This window comes from Passer montanus, unplaced genomic scaffold (genome assembly GCF_014805655.1).
Source record: "Passer montanus isolate IOZ18808 unplaced genomic scaffold, ASM1480565v1 scaffold41, whole genome shotgun sequence".
Classification (NCBI taxonomy): domain Eukaryota; kingdom Metazoa; phylum Chordata; class Aves; order Passeriformes; family Passeridae; genus Passer; species Passer montanus.
The window spans coordinates 7115967-7133482 of NW_024368930.1; the positions used below are offsets into that span (position 1 = coordinate 7115967).

Consider the following 17516-nt stretch of genomic DNA (forward strand, 5'->3'; position numbering starts at 1 on the left):
AGGGTCTCGCTGCCGGCTGAGCCGGCTCTTTGTGCCGGCAAATTAAACACAGGACAATTGCCGTCCCCTCCCTGTCCCCATGCCCGTGGACACACCATGACCTCAGCTGCCCCACACCCACCCCAAACTCGCTGTGCCCGGTTTCCCCAGCACCTTGCACCTGTTCCCAGCTTCCAGGTCCCCTGGGTTCTGTACTGGTTTGACTGGGATAGAGGTCATTTTGCCACAGGAGCCAGGGCGGGACTGTTTTGGAGTTGTGCTGAAAGCAGTGCTGATAACCCAGGAGCGTCTGATCTTGGCTGAGCCATGTTCACAGAGCTCCAAGGACATTTCTGCTCCTCCTGCTGCCCCACCAGCGAGTGAGAGCATTGGGGGTGCATAGAAATTGGGAGGGGACGTGGATGGAACAGCTCTGCACCCCCCCTCTCCCCCCCGGGATACCCCGGACTGTAGGACATCCACATTTTTCCTATTAAGCTGATCAGTTAAGTCCCTTTTACCATTTTATCTGTTCCTATTTTTTATCCCATCCCACCGAGGGTGTCTGTGTGAGTGAGCAGTTGAGGGGGGCCGAGCAGCCTGCTGGGATTAAATCACAGCAGCACCTCAAACTGTGACCAGCCCCCTCCACTGTCACCCAGTGTCCCTGCAGCCCCGGGGACGAGACTTGTCCCCGCTACACCCAACGGTCCTGGCTGCCATGGGTGCTCCCACAGGCGCAGGGGAGGGTGGAGGAGCAAACTGCAGTCCCCCGGAGGGACAAGGGACAGGGACAGGGACAGGGACAGGGACAGGGACAGGGACAGGGACAGGCACTGCAGGCAGGTAGGGCAGGGAAGCCGGCGGGGAAGCAGACGGAGAAGGCAGCCCCAGGTTTTGCAGGGCTGCAGCCCGCTCTCCCAGCGACACCCGGTGGGTGCTGCGGGAAGAGCCGCCATGAGGCATCCTGGGGCGGTGGGTCCTGGGTTTTGGGGGGGGGGATTGCTGCTGGGGGTGACCAGGGGTCTCTGTCCTCACCCGTGTCACCTCCCGGCCGCTGCAAATGGTTCATCCGCTGGCTCGCGGCTTGGTCCCAGCACTGTCCCGAGGTGGGACAACTGCCACATGCGGGGGTTCCCCAGCGCCCCATGCCACCCCGTGACCCCGCAGAGATCCCGATGGGGACAGAAACCGTCATCGGGTGACACTTGCACCTGCAAGAAGAGTCTGTGATAGGTGGGACGCAGTTCAGGCGGGGACAAGGACAAAGTCCAGGACGCCGCCAAGAATTATAACCCCCCTGAGCTCGGGACTCTGCCAGCCGGGGCCAAGACGAGGAGCAGAGCAGGGCCAGGCTGTCACCGGTCCGCATCCGGAGGTGGTGACGCGCCCGCCTCACGTCACTGCTCGGGCGGCCAGGACTGGCTCCCGCCCGCGTGGTGCTGCCGGTTTCCCAAAGCGCAGTGAGTGACCCCTGGGAGCTTGCCGAGGCACCGGTCCGACCGGAGCCCGTTTCCTCCCCGGCCGCCGCTGCCTCCCCGCGGCATGGCCGGGGCCACGGCCGGGTCGTTGCGCCCGCCGGGCTCAGCCCCGTGAGACGTGAGTTTCCTCCGGCGGCCTCCGCGCCCCGGGGAGGGCTGGAGACGGCTCTGCGGGACGGGGGGGACACCGGTAGGGACACGGGAGCTGAGAGTTCCTGCCAGCAGCGGGATGGGAGTGGGCGAGGGATGCGTTCGGAGGCCGGCTGACTCAGCCGGCTGCTCCGGGCAGAGGCTGGGCTGCAGGTTGGGCTGCCCGGGCCTGTCGCCCGCGGCACCGGAGCGTGTCGGAATCGCGCGGGTCCCGGCTGGAAGGGGACGGGCGCCGCGCCGTCCTGCCCTGCAGATGCAGTGGGAGGTACGAGGCGTCCATTCCCAGCAGAGCAGCTGCCCAGCCGATCCGCTCCCAGGTGAGAGCCCCCTGCCCCCGGCCGTGCCGAGCCCTGCCAGGCTGCACGGAGCTGCTACGTGAGCTGGCACAGGTTCAATGCCCTCCTGGGTGTCGCACCTGCCGCTGCCAAGCCCCGGCGCTCTGGGATGAGACCAGGTGAAGCTCATCAGGATCCACACCCAGGGCAGGAGAGCACCGTGTCATCACTTGAAGGGGGCAGAGGGGTCCACGGGGCCTGCAGAGGGCAAAGTGGGGCTGGGTTGGGCTGTGCGTCCCACACCCTCACGGCACGTAGAAGGAAGCTGTTCTGCCAGCGCCGGGGATGGTCATGGGAGGACAGGGCCAGGATCTGGAAGAGTCGGATCTCACCTCACCACTCACCAAAGTCTCTCCCCACAGCACAGCAGCGTCACTTGCAGGCCCAGGCACCCAGCCCTGAGCCATGGCACTGCTCACCCACCTTCTGGCCTGTGCCTTCGGCATGGGCTCCTGGGTGGCCATCAACGGGCTGTGGGTGGAGGTGCCACTGCTGGTGACGGTGCTGCCGGAGCAGTGGTACCTCCCCTCCTACATCACCATCATCATCCAGATGGCCAACGTGGGACCACTCTTCGTCACCCTCATGAATCGCTTTCAGCCTGGCTTGATGAAGGAGGTGGCTGTTATCTATGTGATCGTGTCCGTGGGTGTCATGGCCTGCTTGCTCCTGGCTTTCCTCTGGAACCACACGTCCCTCATTGCCGGGACATCCCACAGCATCGCCTTCCTAATCCTGACCTTCTTCCTGGCCCTGGTGGACTGCACCTCCTCCGTCACCTTCCTGCCCTTCATGATGCAGCTGCAGCCCCAGTACACAAACACCTTCTTCATAGGAGAAGGGCTAAGTGGGCTGATCCCTTCTCTCATTGCCCTGGGCCAGGGCTCTGGTATCTCCAGCTGCATCAATGTCAGCTACGAGGTCAACATCACCACCGGCAATGAGACCGTGGAGAGCACTATCTTCCATCTGGAGACCAGCTACCTCCCACCCAACTTCTCCACCCTTGTCTTTTTCCTGCTGATGACTGCAATGATGCTGACCTGCTTGTTGGCCTTCTTCTTCCTCACCCGGCAGCCCAAGGTGTGGGAGCTCTCTCAGCAGCACCTCTTTCCCAGCAGCATTGTACTGAACTCATTTGACCAGATCCACGACGAGGGAACTGACTTGCACCTGAGCAGAGGCTGCTCATGCCCAAAGGATCCCAAGGGACCTGGGGACATCCTGCCACAGAAGGTCTCCTACTCCCTGACCCAGCTCACCCTCATCTACCTCCTCATCGCCTGGGTGAGCGCCCTGACAAACGGGGTCCTGCCATCCGTGCAGTCCTACTCCTGCCTGCCCTACGGACACACCACCTACCACCTGGCAGCCACGCTCAGCTCCATGGCCAACCCCCTGGCCTGCATCGTGGCCATGTTCCTGCCCAGCAGGTGAGTTGCAGGCCCCTGGGAGCTGCAGCAGGGTGCATGCCAGGGGCTTCTGCCCCAAAAGTGGCCCCTACTTTGCAAGGGTTGGGGGTGTAGGCACTGGGTGGGAGAGGGCTGTGGGGTGTCCATGCCCTGGCAGCACAGACACCCCAGGAAAGGAGGATGGAGCCAGCAAGGAGCCAGGACATGCTGCATGTCTGTGCTGCTCACCAGGGAAAGGTAGTGTTCTCCAGTGACACTCACATGTCCCTTGCAGGTCCCTGGCCCTGATGGTCATCCTCACTCTAGCAGGGACAGGCTTTGGTGCCTACAACATGGCCATTGCAGTGATGAGCCCCTGCCCGCTCCTCCAGCAGTCCCAGTGGGGCGATGTCATCATCGTAAGTCACGCTGTCCCTCTCACTCAGGGAGGTCTTTGACACCACACCTGGACCTGACCTCACCACAACGTCCCCACAGTGGGGAACCCCTGGCCCTGACCACTTTTCCACCTATGCCACCAGGTCCTCTCCTGGGTGCTGTTCACCGGGACGCTCTCCTACATGAAGGTGATGGCCGGGGTGATCCTGCGGAGCCGCAGCCGCAGCGCGCTGGTGTGGTACGGGGTGCTGGAGCAGCTGGGCTCCCTCCTCGGGGCACTGCTCATGTTCCCCCTTGTCAACGTCTATGGCCTGTTCAAATCTGCTGACTACTGCAGCCTGCAGTGCCCAGCATGAGTGGGGTGGGCACCCCGAGACCGCTGCTCTTGCCAGCACGAACTCCCCAAATCAGCGAGGCTGGCTGGCTGGGAAAGCAGTGCTGGGACCAGGACGGCTGCAGACACAGCTCCCTGATGGGCTCTGCCAGGGCGCAGCACCTCCAGGGCTTTGTCCCCAGCCTGGGCACGAGGTGTTCCATCCTGTGAAAGCAATAGAAGGTGTTTTATTTTACTCAGCCCTCTGCCTCCCTGCTGCCTGCACCTCCCATGCTGAGGAGGCTGTCTGTGCCAGTGCCCCCCACCTGGGTACCTCTCAACTGGGGCCATGCCCAGTCCCTTCCCGTGGGGGGTCTGGCACCGTTTGGCATCGTGCCCTAAAGCCCCCCTGGGCACTGTGGGTGGGCACAGCCCCAGCTGCACCGGTGGCGTTCCTGGCCCTGCGCTGTGGCAGCTGCCCCCAGACTGGGGGTTTGCAGCCAGCTGGGGGGAGTGGGGACAAAGGCAGCCGTGGGGAGGGGGATGGTGGGGGAACACGGAACATTCACAGGGCCCCCAATAGCAGCTGGGGAAACTGAGGCACAGTGGGACATGTGTGATATTTGCCACCCTCTGCTGTGGTCCCATCCATGCTTTCTGCTTCCTCCCCAGAGCCCTGTGCCCCCCTGCACCCCATTTCAGCCCTGCTGCACCGTGAGATGGGCAGAGCTGGAGAGGGGCTGCAGCAGAGCCTCACACCACAGCAGTGCAGGCAGCGTGCCCATGGCAGGGGTGGCACAGCACCAGTGCCAGCGCTGGCCCACCTGGTACCTAGCTGTGCCCCAGCCATGCCAGCAGGGCAGGGGCCGGGTGGGCACTGGGGCATGGCAGGCACGGGGGGTCAGGGCAGCGCAGCCCCGGGATGGGACAGCGCCCGTGCCCTGCACGCGCCTGCGCCCCTTCCCTGGGGCACGAGGCAGCCGGGCCTTTGTCCCCGGCCCTTTGTCTGGCATCTGCTCCCTGCGCCGGCGGCAGCACCAGACCACGGATTGGAGCCACTTCGGGGCTCCGGCTGCGACCCGGACGCCTCTGGGAAGAACGAGATTGGAATACCTAATGGCCAGCAGCCCCCCAGGCTGGCAGTGGTGGGAGTCCTGCAGCTGAGGCAGCAGACAGGGCAGGAGTGGGGGCTCTGCCTCCTGGCACTAGTGGGCATCCTCTGTCAGATCCTGGCTGACCCCAGAGCCCGTGCCCAGGATCCATGGAGGATGGGGGAGCTGAGGACCAGGGGGAGATGTGGGGGCACCGCAGGGCAGCTTGTCTCATTCCAATAGCAGGATATGTCCCTTGTGGGTAGACTGGGAGCTGGAGCAGGGACCTGACCTCTCTCCTCCTGCCCCCCAAGAGGATGATCCTACCCTTGGGAGCCCCCAAAACCCCTCACCCACAGTACCCCCCCAGCCCCCTCCTTCTTGTCAGGGAAACAATTGCCTCCGATGGGAATTATTTCCATACAGCTGCTCAGGAAGGCACAAACCCGGTGGAGGAAGGCTGAGCCTTTCTTCTGGCGCTGCTCCCCCTCCCCACAGCGGCGGGGGCAGGTTTGGGGGGGCCCAGGCGCTGCCGTCAGCGCTATCAGCTCGGCAGGGCTGGCTGCGGTTATTACCATACATTATCGCAGTCCCCTGCCTCCGAAAGGAGCCGGGGCTGCTCCCCCCTCCCAGCCCTCCCTCCTCCTGCCTTTTACACTTAATTACCTCCCTTATTACACCGCAGCCTGGAGAGAGACAAAATCCCCGGGCAGCGGGCAGGCGGGCAGCGGGCAGCGGGCGGGCAGCGGGCGGGCAGGCCCAACTAGGGCGTGAGTAATCGCCCGTTCTGCAAGCGTGCCTTCCAGGAGAGAGCAGGCACACGCACGGATAAATGCATCGGGGAGCGCAGGCCCGAGCCCCGTGTGTGTGTGTGCGTGGGATGCCGCGAGCAGCCCGGCAGGCGATGTCCCCTCGGGGCCGCAGCCCTGCGGGAGAGGTGACCTTGAACTTGGCAGAGCCTTGACGTCAGGGCAGCGCTGCAGGGACAGATGGGACTCGTGGTGCTGCCGGCAGTCCCTGGCCAAGGCCTGCGGGAGCAAGTGGAGAGACCCCAGCCCACACGGGGAGTAGCCCGGGGATCCTGTGGGATGTGGAGTGCTGTGGATATGGGATGCTCTGGGATGCGGGATGCTGCGAGCTGTGGGATGCACTTAGCTGTGGAATGCTGTGGGATGCCGTGGGATATCACATGCTGTGGTCTGTGGGATGCTCTGGGCTGTGGAATGATGTGGCTGTGAGATTCCCTGGGCTGTAGGATCCTGTGGGATGCTGTGGGATGCCCTGGGCTGTGGAGTACCACACAAAGCAGCGAGCAGAGGCACTGCGATGCAGGGCTGGCCCCAGATGTGGCTCTGGGGCACAACTGAAGGAGCAGACATGGCTGGGAGCAGGCAGGTGCACGGTGCTGCCTGTGGGGATGCTGCTTTTGGTCCCCAGTGCCACATCCCTGGCCAAAGGGGTTACTGTGCCCAGGGCTGCCCTGTGCCAGCACTCTGCCTGCAGTGACAGCAGAGGCACCGTCCTTATTAAGTGCTGCAACGCTCTGGGCATTGCACAAGGCTCAGGGAGAGCACGGCCAGCCGCCAGTCAGGTCCCTGTGTCACCCACTGGCCCTCAGATGGCACAACTCCGGCCTTCAGGTGGCACAACTGCAGGGAAAGGCAGCCCTGGAGCACCAGCTGCCTGCAGCGGAGCGCGGAGAGGAGGGGGAGTGGGAGAGGGGGCTCCAGTGAGACGAGGGGGGAGTAAGAGTGGGGGCTCCAGACGGGAACAATGAACTGCCACGAGCCCGGCTATTGTTGTGGCTGCGAAGGTCACGGTGCTTCCTGGGGACTGGGAGCGGGACAGGGACATGGGAAGGGAGAGAATGTGGGAAAAGAGGGATGGGAACAGTGGGAAGGAATGGGGACAAGACAGAGGTGGGACAAAGATGAGAGCAGGGAAGAGGGGAAAGGGTTGAGGACAGAGAAAAAGGTACAGGGGAAGGGAGAAGGGAAAGAGAAAGGGGTCAGTGGAAAGGGTCTGTGGACAGAGATGAGAACAGGGAAGATGGATGGGAATGAGAACCGGGAACAGGGATAGGAACAGGGAGCAAGGACAAGGAAAGGAGAAAGGGACAAGAAGCAAGAACAGGGACAGGGATGGAGACAAGACAAGGGACAGGGGACAGGAATGGGGCAGGGGACATGGATGGGGACAGGGATGGGGATGAGGACTCCCGTTCTTCCCTGGCCCCGGGGACTGGCGGCAGGGAGACAAAGGCGGTGGGAGGCAGAGGCATGTGCCCCCCCCCCGTCTCCCCCCGTCCCCCTGTGTCCCCATTGTCCGTGGCCGGGGTGGGAGGAGGAACCAGGGGGAGGGACCAGGGACCCCACAGTGTCGTGATGCCCGGGGCACCCCGCGCTACCGGCGGCTCGGGGGGCTCTGGGGGGGCTCCGGGCGCGGCCGGGCGAAGCGGCCCCCTCCCCCCCCGACCGCCTGCCTTCCTCCTCCTCCTCCTCCCCCTCTTCCCCACCTCCTTCTCTTCCTCCTCCTCCTCCTCCTCCTCGCCGCCCTGCCGCCTCCCCGCCCCTCGCACTCGCCTCCCCGCGCCTCTCCGTGCGCACCGCCGGGGCCGAGCGCCGGGGCCGGGGCGGGGGGGGCCGGGGCCGGTGCGGGGCCCGGGGCCGGTGGCGGTGCCGGTACCGGAGGTGTCCAGCGCTGCCCGGCCCCGCCATGCCCCGCTCCTTCCTGGTGAAGAAGCTGAAAGCGGAGGCGTTCCCGGCCGCCGGGGCCCCTGCGCCCCCCTACGCCCCCCTGGAGCCCCCCTACACGCTGCCCGGCCCCGCCGCCGGCGATGGTGAGTGCGGGGCCGGGGGTCCGGAGGGGCCCCCCCGCCTCTATTGTCTGTGCGCCCGGCGGGGCACCGGGAAGGAGACACGGGGGGACGCCGGGCAGGACGGGGAGGGGGTCCCCGCGCTGTGTCCCGCGGCGGGCGAGGGGTGCGGGATGGGGTGTGTCATCCCTCGCCGTCGGCTTGTCCGCGCATCGGGGGCCGCCGGCCGCTGCCGAAGTTGGTCCTTGGGGAAACATCCCCTGCGTGACAGCGCCAGCCCCGTGGGCAGCCCCGAGACCCCCCCCCGCCGGTGGGACAGCGAGGTGGGCTCCTTCCCACGACAAGTTGGGGGGGTAAGAAGCGGCCGGTCTGCGGGGGCGGCGGGGGGCGGCGGGGGGCGGCAGCCTCGCCGTGCCGGAGGGTTTCATTGTTCGCAGCGGTGCCCCGAGCCCCCCTGGGAGCGCGGGGGGGGCCGGCGCCGTCCGGGGCACGGGGAGCGGGGGGGGAGGCTAGGGGGTACCCCAGCAGCGGGAGAGATGCAAAAGGCTGGACTTGGGGTGGCCGTGGTCCTCGGAATCCCGTCCTGCGGGGGAGCGCCGGGGTGGGCTCGGAGTTCCCCGGGTTGGCACAGCCCCACAACGGGGGCAGCCCAGAAAGAGGGGCTGGCCGTGGGTCGGGGGCTCTGTTGCATAGGCTGGGGAGTTCTGGCTGCTCGTGGATTGGGAAACGGAGCTGGATGCGGGAATGGGCCTGATCCACGCACAAGCTAACACTGCCCAGCCGCTGCGGCGCTTGTCCCCCCTTTTCTGGTGCTCCCCAGCCCTGGGTGGGCTTTTCCTGCCAGGGGCTGGGGTGCGAAGCCTGTCTGGTCTGGGGGTCCTCTGCTCCCCCCCATCAACCAGGAGCCGGTGGGGGAGGGATGTGCTGCAGCTGGGCAGAAGCTGCCGACGCTGCTCTCCTGGAAATAACCTTGCTGCATGCTCGGAGGCAGCGTGAGAAATTGCTGAGCAGAGCGCTTTCTGCACAGCCCGCGCTGTCAGCACGGCGCGGGGGACGGGGGGGCTCTGCCCCTGCCCCACAGCCCCCTCCCCACAGCAGGCACCCCTGGCCACCACGGGACAAACGGCAGCAGTTTCTTGCCAAGGGGTCCCGTGGGTGCTGCCAGGGGCTGTGTGGGTTTAGGGGATGCTCTGCTGGAGCTGTGGTGGGACGTCCCTGCTGCCCCATGGTGTGCGTGGGTCAGCTCAGCTGTGCACTGACCCCAGGCCCCCGACAGCGCCTCTGTCACTGTCAGTGGGGATGAGGCCTCTGAAGCAGCTTGCAAGGACCAGTGTGCACAAGACAGGGGATTGCTGGGACCAGTTTGGGGGTCTTGGGATGCCAGTACATCCCCGGGATTGCTGGCCTGGTGGGAAGGGGGCTGCACTGCTGTGACCTTTGTGTGACAGCACAGAGGGACAGGGATGCCAGTGCAGTGCCCACTCTGACACAGGCTGGGAGACCCACATACGGAGCAGTGTCATGAGCAGACTTGCACCAATGTCACACGTGTGTGACGCCAGTGGAGTGGTACCCGAGCCTGGCTCCACATCTGGGGGGCTGTGGGTCACTCGGTTTGGCAGGAGGCCAGGGACCCGGTGCTGCTGCCCTCCTGGTGCTGTCCCATCTCCAGGGGATAGGCCCTGAGGGGACAGCAGTGAGGTGGGGGGCTTTCCCAGCCCCTTTGCTGAGGAAGGGGAACCTGGAGCAGCCTCATCCCCCTCATCCCGGCTGCCCACGGAGCGTAGCTCATTACCGGCATGGCCCCGGTGAACAATGAGCTCCCGGCACCGACAGCTGTCTGGCAGCTAATAGCCCCTGGGGGCTGCCCGCAGCCGGGGCAGGCGCAGCTGGACCTTCCGCAGCTCCATCCCCAGCTCCCATCTCAGGCAGCCCTGCGGGATGGGACCCATCCTGCTGACAGATGCAGACAGGAGCCAGGCAGGACAATGCAGCTCTGGTGCTCGGTGGCTCAGCCAGGACAGGAACCAGTTTGTGCGGGGGGACAACCCTGGTTCTGCACCTTCTATGGGAAATTTTAACTTGTGGCTTTTTCCTGTCCCTGGTGAGGCTGCTCTGGAGGGACAATGACCCCACTGTGTTATCCCCACAGGGTACCTCCAGCACTGCCTGGCGCCAGCCGGCTACGACACTGACAAGAAGCAAGGCCTGCCACCACCGCCACCAGACCCGGCCTACGCACCCGGCCACGAGGAGTACAGCGATCCCGAGAGCCCCCAGTCCAGCTTTTCCGCCCGCTACTTCAACGGGGAGGCGGCAGTGACAGACAGCTATTCCATGGATGCCTTCTTCATCACGGACGGGCGGTCGCGCCGGCGCAGCGAGAGCCAGCGCCGCGGCGGCCACCGCCACTCCTGCCCCGAGTGCGGCAAGACCTACGCCACCTCCTCCAACCTCAGCCGGCACAAGCAGACCCACCGCAGCCTGGACAGCAAGATGGCCAGGAAATGCCCCACCTGCGGCAAGGCGTACGTCTCCATGCCCGCCCTGGCCATGCACGTCCTCACCCACAACCTCAAGCACAAGTGCGACGTGTGCGGCAAAGCCTTCAGCCGGCCCTGGCTGCTGCAGGGCCACATGCGCTCCCACACCGGGGAGAAGCCGTTCGGCTGCTCCCACTGCGGCAAAGCCTTCGCCGACCGCTCCAACCTGCGCGCCCACATGCAGACCCACTCCGCCTTCAAGCACTACAAGTGCAAGCAGTGCGAGAAGACCTTCGCCCTCAAGTCGTACCTCAACAAGCACTACGAGTCCGCCTGCTTCAAGGGCTCCGAACACAGCTGTGCAATAGGGAACTAGCCCCCCAAGCCCTGTGGCACATCCCCATTCCCAGCTTCATCCTTCTACCCAATCCCCATCCCCATCTCAGCCCATGCCCATCCCTATTCCCCTATAGTTCCCATCCTGTCCCCATCCCCATCCCGTCCCGGTCCCAGTCCCTGTGCCAGCACTCCTGCAGCTGCAGCCAGCTGGTTTGTTGCTGTGCTCAGACTGGAGGACACATCCCCACAGACTCACTCCCCATCTGCTCCCTGGGAAGGGGGTCCCCCATAGTGGGACCCAGCTCCTTTCCCCTGGGTCCCAGAGCCCCCCCGCAGCCAGGCAGGTCTCTCTGCGGGGGACTCACCTGGGGACCTCTTCCTGACCCAGGAGAGACTTTCCTCCCCTAGCTTGTGACGTTCACCTCTATTTATTTAATTTATTACTATTATTTATTTAGAGCTGCTGCTTCTCTTCCCGGGGGATCCCGGGGGAGAAAAGACACTTTTCTGCTCCCCACTAGGAGCAAACCCTCCCCTTGACCCTAATCTTGATGAGACCACAGGCTGGTGTTCCTGCCAGCTCGGCAGGACTGATGGCCACTGAGGCTGACAGAGGGCAGGGCTGCCAGTCACCCTTGGAGCCTCGGGTCCCTGCAGCCCACCACACAGGGCACCCGGCTGCCCTCTTCCCCGTGGCACAGCGTTCACCCTGGCACTGCAGATCCACAGCCCTGGAGTCAGGGGAAGAGCCAAGGGAGGAGCCAGGGGCTTCCAGCAGAGATCCACAGGACACGACCTCCGTTGGCTCCCAGCTCCTGGCTCAGCCAGGCACAACTGGCCCCTGCCACGGGGATGGGGAATAGCCCCCCCAGGCAGGTGCAGCCCCCCTCACCATGCCAAGGGCTGGGCTGGCAGCTGGGCTGGAGACCCAGCCCTGGGGCAGGTAGTACCCAAACCCCCAACCACCCCCCCATGTATCCCCAGACCCCTCTCCAGCCGGCTCCCGGCTCCCTCGCCATCGCCCCCCACCTGCACTCAGGAGGAGGGGGTCAGAGTAGCTGTAAAGTTTGGGTGAGTCTATTTAAATGTTCTTATTTATATTATTTATAACTTATGCTTTTCACTATTTATTTGTCAAGACTGGCCGGGCCATGCCAGCGCTGGCTCGCAGGAGGTGGCAGAGCTGCAGCAGAACTGCCGTGCCCAGGACACAGCCACGGTGACACGGACGGGGACAGGACCCCGAGAGCGGACTGTGTGGCGGGCACGGAGGCAGGAGGGCACGAGCTGGCCCGGCAGCCCAGGCTGCATGTCCTGCAAGCCTCCCACAAAGGCAAAGCCCTTCTCATTTGTCTTCCTTGCTTCCACGGGCTCCTGCTTTGCTCCGTGCCCCGCGCCAGCCCGGTGGGGACGAACCAGCCACTCTATGCAACCTCCCGGCGGAGCGGCCCCGCACCGGCCCCGCAGCAAGCGCCGCGCTCGGCATTCCGGAGCGGGGCCCGACCCACGCCTCCGCTTCCTACCTCGGGCCGCGAGTTGCCACAGCCCCATCACCCCGTGCCGGTCCCCAGCCCTCCGGGACTCAGCCCGGCGCCCCGCGGGGCCGCACTCGCGCACCCCCACACCGTCTTCCTGCGCCGTCTTCCTCCCCGCACCGTCTTCCTCCCGCTGCCTCGGTGCCTGTGTTGGTCACGGGTTGAGTGGGGGTGTCCCTGTCATGGTCCTCGCTGCCGTGGCACGGTGACCACACATCCGCACCCCACAGAGGGGATGAGCATCGCCCTGGCCCCGCGGGCACCCCACCGGGTTTCCCCCACGATGCCGGCGCCGGTCCGCGGAGCGCGGTGTCCTGAGGCCGGCGGGCTCGGAGCGCTGCGCTGCTGCCCCTCTCTCCTGTAAATAGCAGATACTACAGCAATAATTTTCCGTGCATGATAGATTTTTTCTGCCAGGTTTTGTACTCGCCAGCCCCAGTATGACAAGTCTACTGAGATCCGGCCACCCGCAGTATTACTTGTAATGCAATTCAGGGATATAAAAGGGATTTCTGCCACTAACCATGTGTCTTGGGGCATTTGTGTCGGCGGTGGCGGGTGGTGGCACACGAGCTGCCACCCTGCCCATCCCACGGTGCCCTGTGCCCACGCCCGCTCCTGGGCTGGAGCATGGTGGAGAGAACTGCCCCAAACAGAGGGGTGATGTCCTGGCAGCATTTTGGGAACGGGAGGCTGAGGCGCCCTGAGCATTCCACGCTGCCCACATGGCCCTGCCAGCCCTTCAGCCCGTGGGCAGCAGCCAGACAGCCCCTGCTGTGACAAGGAGCGGTGACGGTGCCACCCTGCCCGTGAGAGCGCCGGGGGCTGTGAGCGCGGCAGAGCGCTGACCTGGAAGAAAAGCGGCGTGTGAAATCCCGGCAGGGCCGGGAAGGGCGCCGGGAATGCTCACACACCCCCGGGGCGTCGCTGCGAGGGATGGGGAGGGTTCTGTGAGCAAATTTTATTTGAACTCGCCGGTGACGACAACCCAGTAGAGCCCCTGGTCCCTGGGGCAGACAGGCATTCCTGCTCCCCACCCCTCTTTCCTCATCCTTTCCCGGATGTGGGTGCCAGTGGGGGAAGGCAAATTATTTTTAGCATCCAGCTTGTCAGCACAGACCGAGCTGAGCCCTGGGCTCCCGGTGACATCAGTGCAATCTTTCACCCGCAAAGTCATTGCCAGATTCACCTTGCAAGAAACTAATTCCAGAACCTCACAAAACCATCCCTGACCATCATCTGCAAGCTTCTGAGTCAGCTCTGGGGCTGAGGACCCCTCATGACACCAGGGAGCCAGGGTGAGGGCACTGGGAGCAGCCATCCCCTGTCATCGTGTCCCTGCTGTGGATTCAGGGTGTCCCGGTTGCAGCAGCCAGAGGGGTGGGAGACCCAGTTCCTCCCGGGAGCCTCTCCCCGTTTGGAACATTGGTCTGAATAAATGACCTAGAAAGACTCAGGGCTGAAGGTCTTCGGTGCCTGCCCAGCTGTGGAGCATCCCAGCACCACTGCCCAGCTCTGCAGTTGTTTCACGCCTCATCTGCCTCGCTGTGGAGCCCGTAGGTGCCAGCGCAGCAGGGAGGGGGCTCTGGGTTGGGGTGTGCTCCTGGTACAGCCAGGCAGGAGCGGGGCATATCCCACCTCTCAGCTGCAGGATGACCCGTGGTGCCCCGGCCCGGCCAGGTGGGAGCCGGGACCCGCAGGGGCAGGGCAGGGATCCCAGCACACACGGCGGGGAGCTCAGCTGCCGCATGCCCGTGGGTGTCCCACGGGAAGGAGGAGCCCAGGGCAGCCCTGACCGCAGGCTCTCCGGAGCGGGCAGCGGGCCAGCCGGCTCTGGCACCCGGCCCGGAAATCCGTCCTGCCCCTTCACTGTGACTCTGCAAAACAGTGGGGCGGAGGCCGTGACGATGACGATGGCCGGGCAAGGAGGAAGTAAAGGGGCACGGCTGGGCGCTGCACTGCTCGGGGCACAGCGGAGGGCTCGGCTGAGCACGACAGAGGAAAGCCGAGGCCGGCCGGCAGCCACAGCCATGGCAGAGGCCGAGGACAGGAGCATCCATAGCCAGCACATCTCGGCCGTGCACAACGTGCCCATGCGGGTCCTCATCCGGCCCATCCCGGCGCAGCTGGAGCCGGGAAAGGTGCAGAGCCTGATGGAGACCCTGCAGGTGAGCGCTGCCCCGGGAAGCAGAGGCAGCCCCCCTGCAGCCGTTCAGGGGCGCCGCTGGGGAAGCTGCCAGCACCCAAGCCCTGGCACAGTCCGCTCGGGGGTGTCGGGAGGCTGGGCCTGCCGGGGTGTGTTGCTCTTGGGTGTCTCTTCCCCTTCCCAGGAGGATCCCGAGCGGGTGCCCCCCATCGACGTGCTCTGGATCAAAGGCAGCGAGGGCGGCGATTACTTCTACTCCTTCGGGGGCTGCCACCGCTACGCTGCCCACCAGGCACTCCGCCGGGAGACCATCCCCGCCAAGATCATTCCCTCCACCCTCAGCGACCTCCGTACCTACCTCGGCTCCTCCACGCCTCACCTGCGCTAGCCCAGCGCCCCGAGGATGCCCAGCGCCCCGAGGATGCCCAGCAGCCCCTCCCATCCCTGCTGGTTCCGACCCGTGAGCCCTTGACGCGGATGTGGTCGGCGTCCCCCAGACCTGGAGGGTCCCCGGGGTCCCGGCAGCCGGGATGGGTCGGGAGGAACCGGTACCGGGAGGCGCCCGGCGGGGCCGGCAGGTGGCGCTGTTGTGCCGCGCTGCGCCGCACGGAGCGACCGGGACGGAACGGGAGGAACCGGGACGGGAGGAACCGGGATGGGACGGGAGGAACCGGGATGGGACGGGAGGAACCGGGATGGGACGGGAGGAACCGGGACAGGACGGGGTGAACCGGGACGGGAGGAACTGGGACGGGATGGGATGAACCGGGACGGAATGAACCGGGACGGGATGAACCGGGACGGGATGGGATGAACCGGGACGGAATGAACCGGGACGGGATGAACCGGGATGGGATGGGATGAACTGGGACGGGAGCAACCGGGATGGGATGGGAAGAACCGGGACAGGACGGGATGAACTGGGACGGAATGGGAGGAACCGGGACGGGACAGAATGAAGCAGGATGGGACAGGAGGAACCGGGACGGGATGAACCAGGACGGGATGAACCCGGATGGGACGGGAAGAACCGGGACGGGACGGGATGAACCGGGACGGGAGGAACTGGGACGGGATGAACCGGGACAGGACGGGGTGAACCGGGATGGGATGGGAAGAACCGGGACAGGACGGGATGAACTGGGACGGGAGGAACTGGGACAGAATGAACCGGGACAGGATGGGATGAACTGGGACGGAACGGGAGGAACCGGGACAGGACGGAATGAAGCAGGATGGGACAGGAGGAACCGGGACGGGATGAACCAGTTGGCGTGGGATGAACGGGAGCACTGCACAATCAGGAGTAGATGAACCGTGATGGAACAGGCCAAACCGGGGCACAGCCCAACCGGGAATAGCTGAACCGGGATGGAATGGGCTTAACCGGGGCATGGCTCAAGCGGGAGTGGCTGAACCGGAGCACACTGGAACTGGGACGAGTCACAGCTCACTCGGGGCACAGCTGAACCGGGAAGGGGTACAGGCGAACTGGGACACAGCAGAATTGGGACACAGGGAAGAGACACAGCCGGCCTGGCACGGCCAGTCCCCAGCCCTCCCCCAGCGACCCTGGGCTCACCAGTGGTCCCAGTCTCTGTGGGGGACATCTCCAAAATCCTGTGGTGGGGACAGCTGCTGCTGCACCTGGAATAAAGATGATCAAAACCCCTGCAGCTCCTTGGCGTGGTGCTGAGGGTGCTGAGGCTGGGAGCAGGGATGCAGTGGTCCAGCATGGCACAGCATGGCACAGCACAGCACAGCATGGTGGCCTGCCAGCAGTGGCTGTGGCACACAGAGCAAGGACAGATGCTTTACAAGGGGATGGATGTTCTGCGAGGGATTGGATGCTGTGCTGGGGGATGGATGCTGTGAGAGGACAATGTTCTGCCAGCCCACCCTGCCATGGAGCTGAATTCAGGGTCAGCTCTGGCCCAGCTGTGGGGCTCATGTGGCCTTGCCATGCTGGGATGCTGTCATTTCTGCCATCACCACGTCGTCACCCCACATGCAGCCTGGAAAAACCGCCTGGAGCATCCCCTGGGCATCCCAGCATCCCTGTAAGCCGAGAGCCTCCATCCAGGGAGGGGAAAGGCCACTGAGTCACTCAGCACGCCGTGAGTCAGCAGAAGGACTGGGACTGCGGCCGGACACTTCTGCCCCAGCAGCCGTGCTCCTCCCTGAACTCATCCCGTTCCCTAGGGCAGGAACGGGCCGGGAGAGCAGGGCACGGCCTGGCAGAGCTGGCATCGGACAGGGCACAGTTCACCCCTGCTCCACCTTTCCTCAGGATCCGCTGGGGAGGAAGAGCAGGGCGGGCTGGGGGTGCCGGGCGAGGGGAAGGGACGGCAGGGAGGGAGACTCCGGCGCGGCAGAGCTGCCTGTGCCGGTGAAAGCAGCTGTGAGCCGGAGGAAACCCTGCGAGCACTCACGGAGAGCAGCCCTGGCCCGCGGGTCCCTGATGGGCCATAAATTTCTCCTCAGAATTGTGGCGTGCTAAAAAGTTTCCTCTTGTTAGAGAGCGGGGGGTGGAGGGAGGAGGTGGCAGCTCCAGCGGCAGCTCCTGGGGCAATGTGGGCATTTCCAGAGTGCCCCCAGATGGGTGTCCCATGGCAGGGACTGGTGGCTGCCCATATCCTGTGTGCCCCCACTGCTGGGCATCTCACATGAACGCTGTTTGCCTCACCCTCCCAGACCTGTGCCCCTCATCCCTTGGATAAGAGGCAGCTCAGCAGAACTGGGAATTCCACAAAATGGGAATGAACTGAGGCTGCCCAAATCCTGAAACTCCCGCAAGCCATGGAGGCTTCTTCCAGCTGCAGGATCTGCTTTTCCAGCTTACCATCCCCTGCAAACAGTGCCAAAGGTCCGTGCCAGTCCCAGGGTGTCCTGACATCACTCCCAGGGCTCCCTGGCACCGGAGCTGTGTCCAAGGTGCTGCATGAGCATCTCCAGAGCTGACTGGTGCATCCATGGGGCTGGCATGGTGTGGGCAGTGGGAGCTGGGCCCCAGCTGGGTTCCTGGTGCCACAACCCCGTGGCTGGCACAGGAATGGGTC

The 17516-nt window shown here is 64.8% G+C and overlaps 3 protein-coding genes across 7 annotated transcripts; all 3 read left to right on the plus strand.

Moving 5' to 3' along the window:
* The first annotated feature begins 469 nt into the window (after window positions 1-469).
* Window positions 470-4227, plus strand: SLC52A3 (solute carrier family 52 member 3). 5 transcript variants are annotated; one of them, XM_039719495.1, is made up of 4 exons: window positions 470-1650; window positions 2308-3378; window positions 3632-3755; window positions 3879-4227. In XM_039719495.1, exons 2-4 carry the CDS (start codon window positions 2351-2353, stop codon window positions 4089-4091), a joined length of 1365 nt encoding a protein of 454 aa, XP_039575429.1. In that variant the 5' UTR covers window positions 470-1650; window positions 2308-2350; the 3' UTR covers window positions 4092-4227. The 5 variants fall into 5 exon arrangements, with proteins under 5 accessions (XP_039575429.1, XP_039575427.1, XP_039575431.1 ...); XM_039719493.1 differs by having other exon boundaries at window positions 470-1578; window positions 2313-3378; XM_039719497.1 differs by having other exon boundaries at window positions 470-1442.
* Window positions 4228-4324: 97 nt separating this feature from the next.
* SCRT2 (scratch family transcriptional repressor 2) lies at window positions 4325-12833 on the plus strand. Its single transcript, XM_039719518.1, has 2 exons — window positions 4325-7978; window positions 10107-12833. Exons 1-2 carry the CDS (start codon window positions 7855-7857, stop codon window positions 10811-10813), a joined length of 831 nt encoding a protein of 276 aa, XP_039575452.1. The 5' UTR covers window positions 4325-7854; the 3' UTR covers window positions 10814-12833.
* A 1115-nt stretch (window positions 12834-13948) lies between these two features.
* SRXN1 (sulfiredoxin 1) lies at window positions 13949-15160 on the plus strand. The gene is made up of 2 exons (XM_039719521.1): window positions 13949-14479; window positions 14642-15160. Exons 1-2 carry the CDS (start codon window positions 13964-13966, stop codon window positions 14843-14845), a joined length of 720 nt encoding a protein of 239 aa, XP_039575455.1. The 5' UTR covers window positions 13949-13963; the 3' UTR covers window positions 14846-15160.
* The last annotated feature ends 2356 nt before the right edge of the window (window positions 15161-17516 follow it).

What these genes read in the sequence shown, in the direction of transcription:
- SLC52A3 (XM_039719495.1), top strand. Translation starts at nt 2,351, where the DNA reads ATGGCACTGCTCACCCACCTTCTGGCCTGTGCCTTCGGCATGGGCTCC. An exon ending in GCCATGTTCCTGCCCAGCAG is followed by an intron (nt 3,379 to 3,631) that starts GTGAGTTGCAGG and finishes TGTCCCTTGCAG; the next exon opens with GTCCCTGGCCCTGATGGTCA. An exon ending in AGTGGGGCGATGTCATCATC is followed by an intron (nt 3,756 to 3,878) that starts GTAAGTCACGCT and finishes CTATGCCACCAG; the next exon opens with GTCCTCTCCTGGGTGCTGTT.
- SCRT2 (XM_039719518.1), top strand. Translation starts at nt 7,855, where the DNA reads ATGCCCCGCTCCTTCCTGGTGAAGAAGCTGAAAGCGGAGGCGTTCCCG. An exon ending in CGGCCCCGCCGCCGGCGATG is followed by an intron (nt 7,979 to 10,106) that starts GTGAGTGCGGGG and finishes TTATCCCCACAG; the next exon opens with GGTACCTCCAGCACTGCCTG.
- SRXN1 (XM_039719521.1), top strand. Translation starts at nt 13,964, where the DNA reads ATGACCCGTGGTGCCCCGGCCCGGCCAGGTGGGAGCCGGGACCCGCAG. An exon ending in GCCTGATGGAGACCCTGCAG is followed by an intron (nt 14,480 to 14,641) that starts GTGAGCGCTGCC and finishes TCCCCTTCCCAG; the next exon opens with GAGGATCCCGAGCGGGTGCC.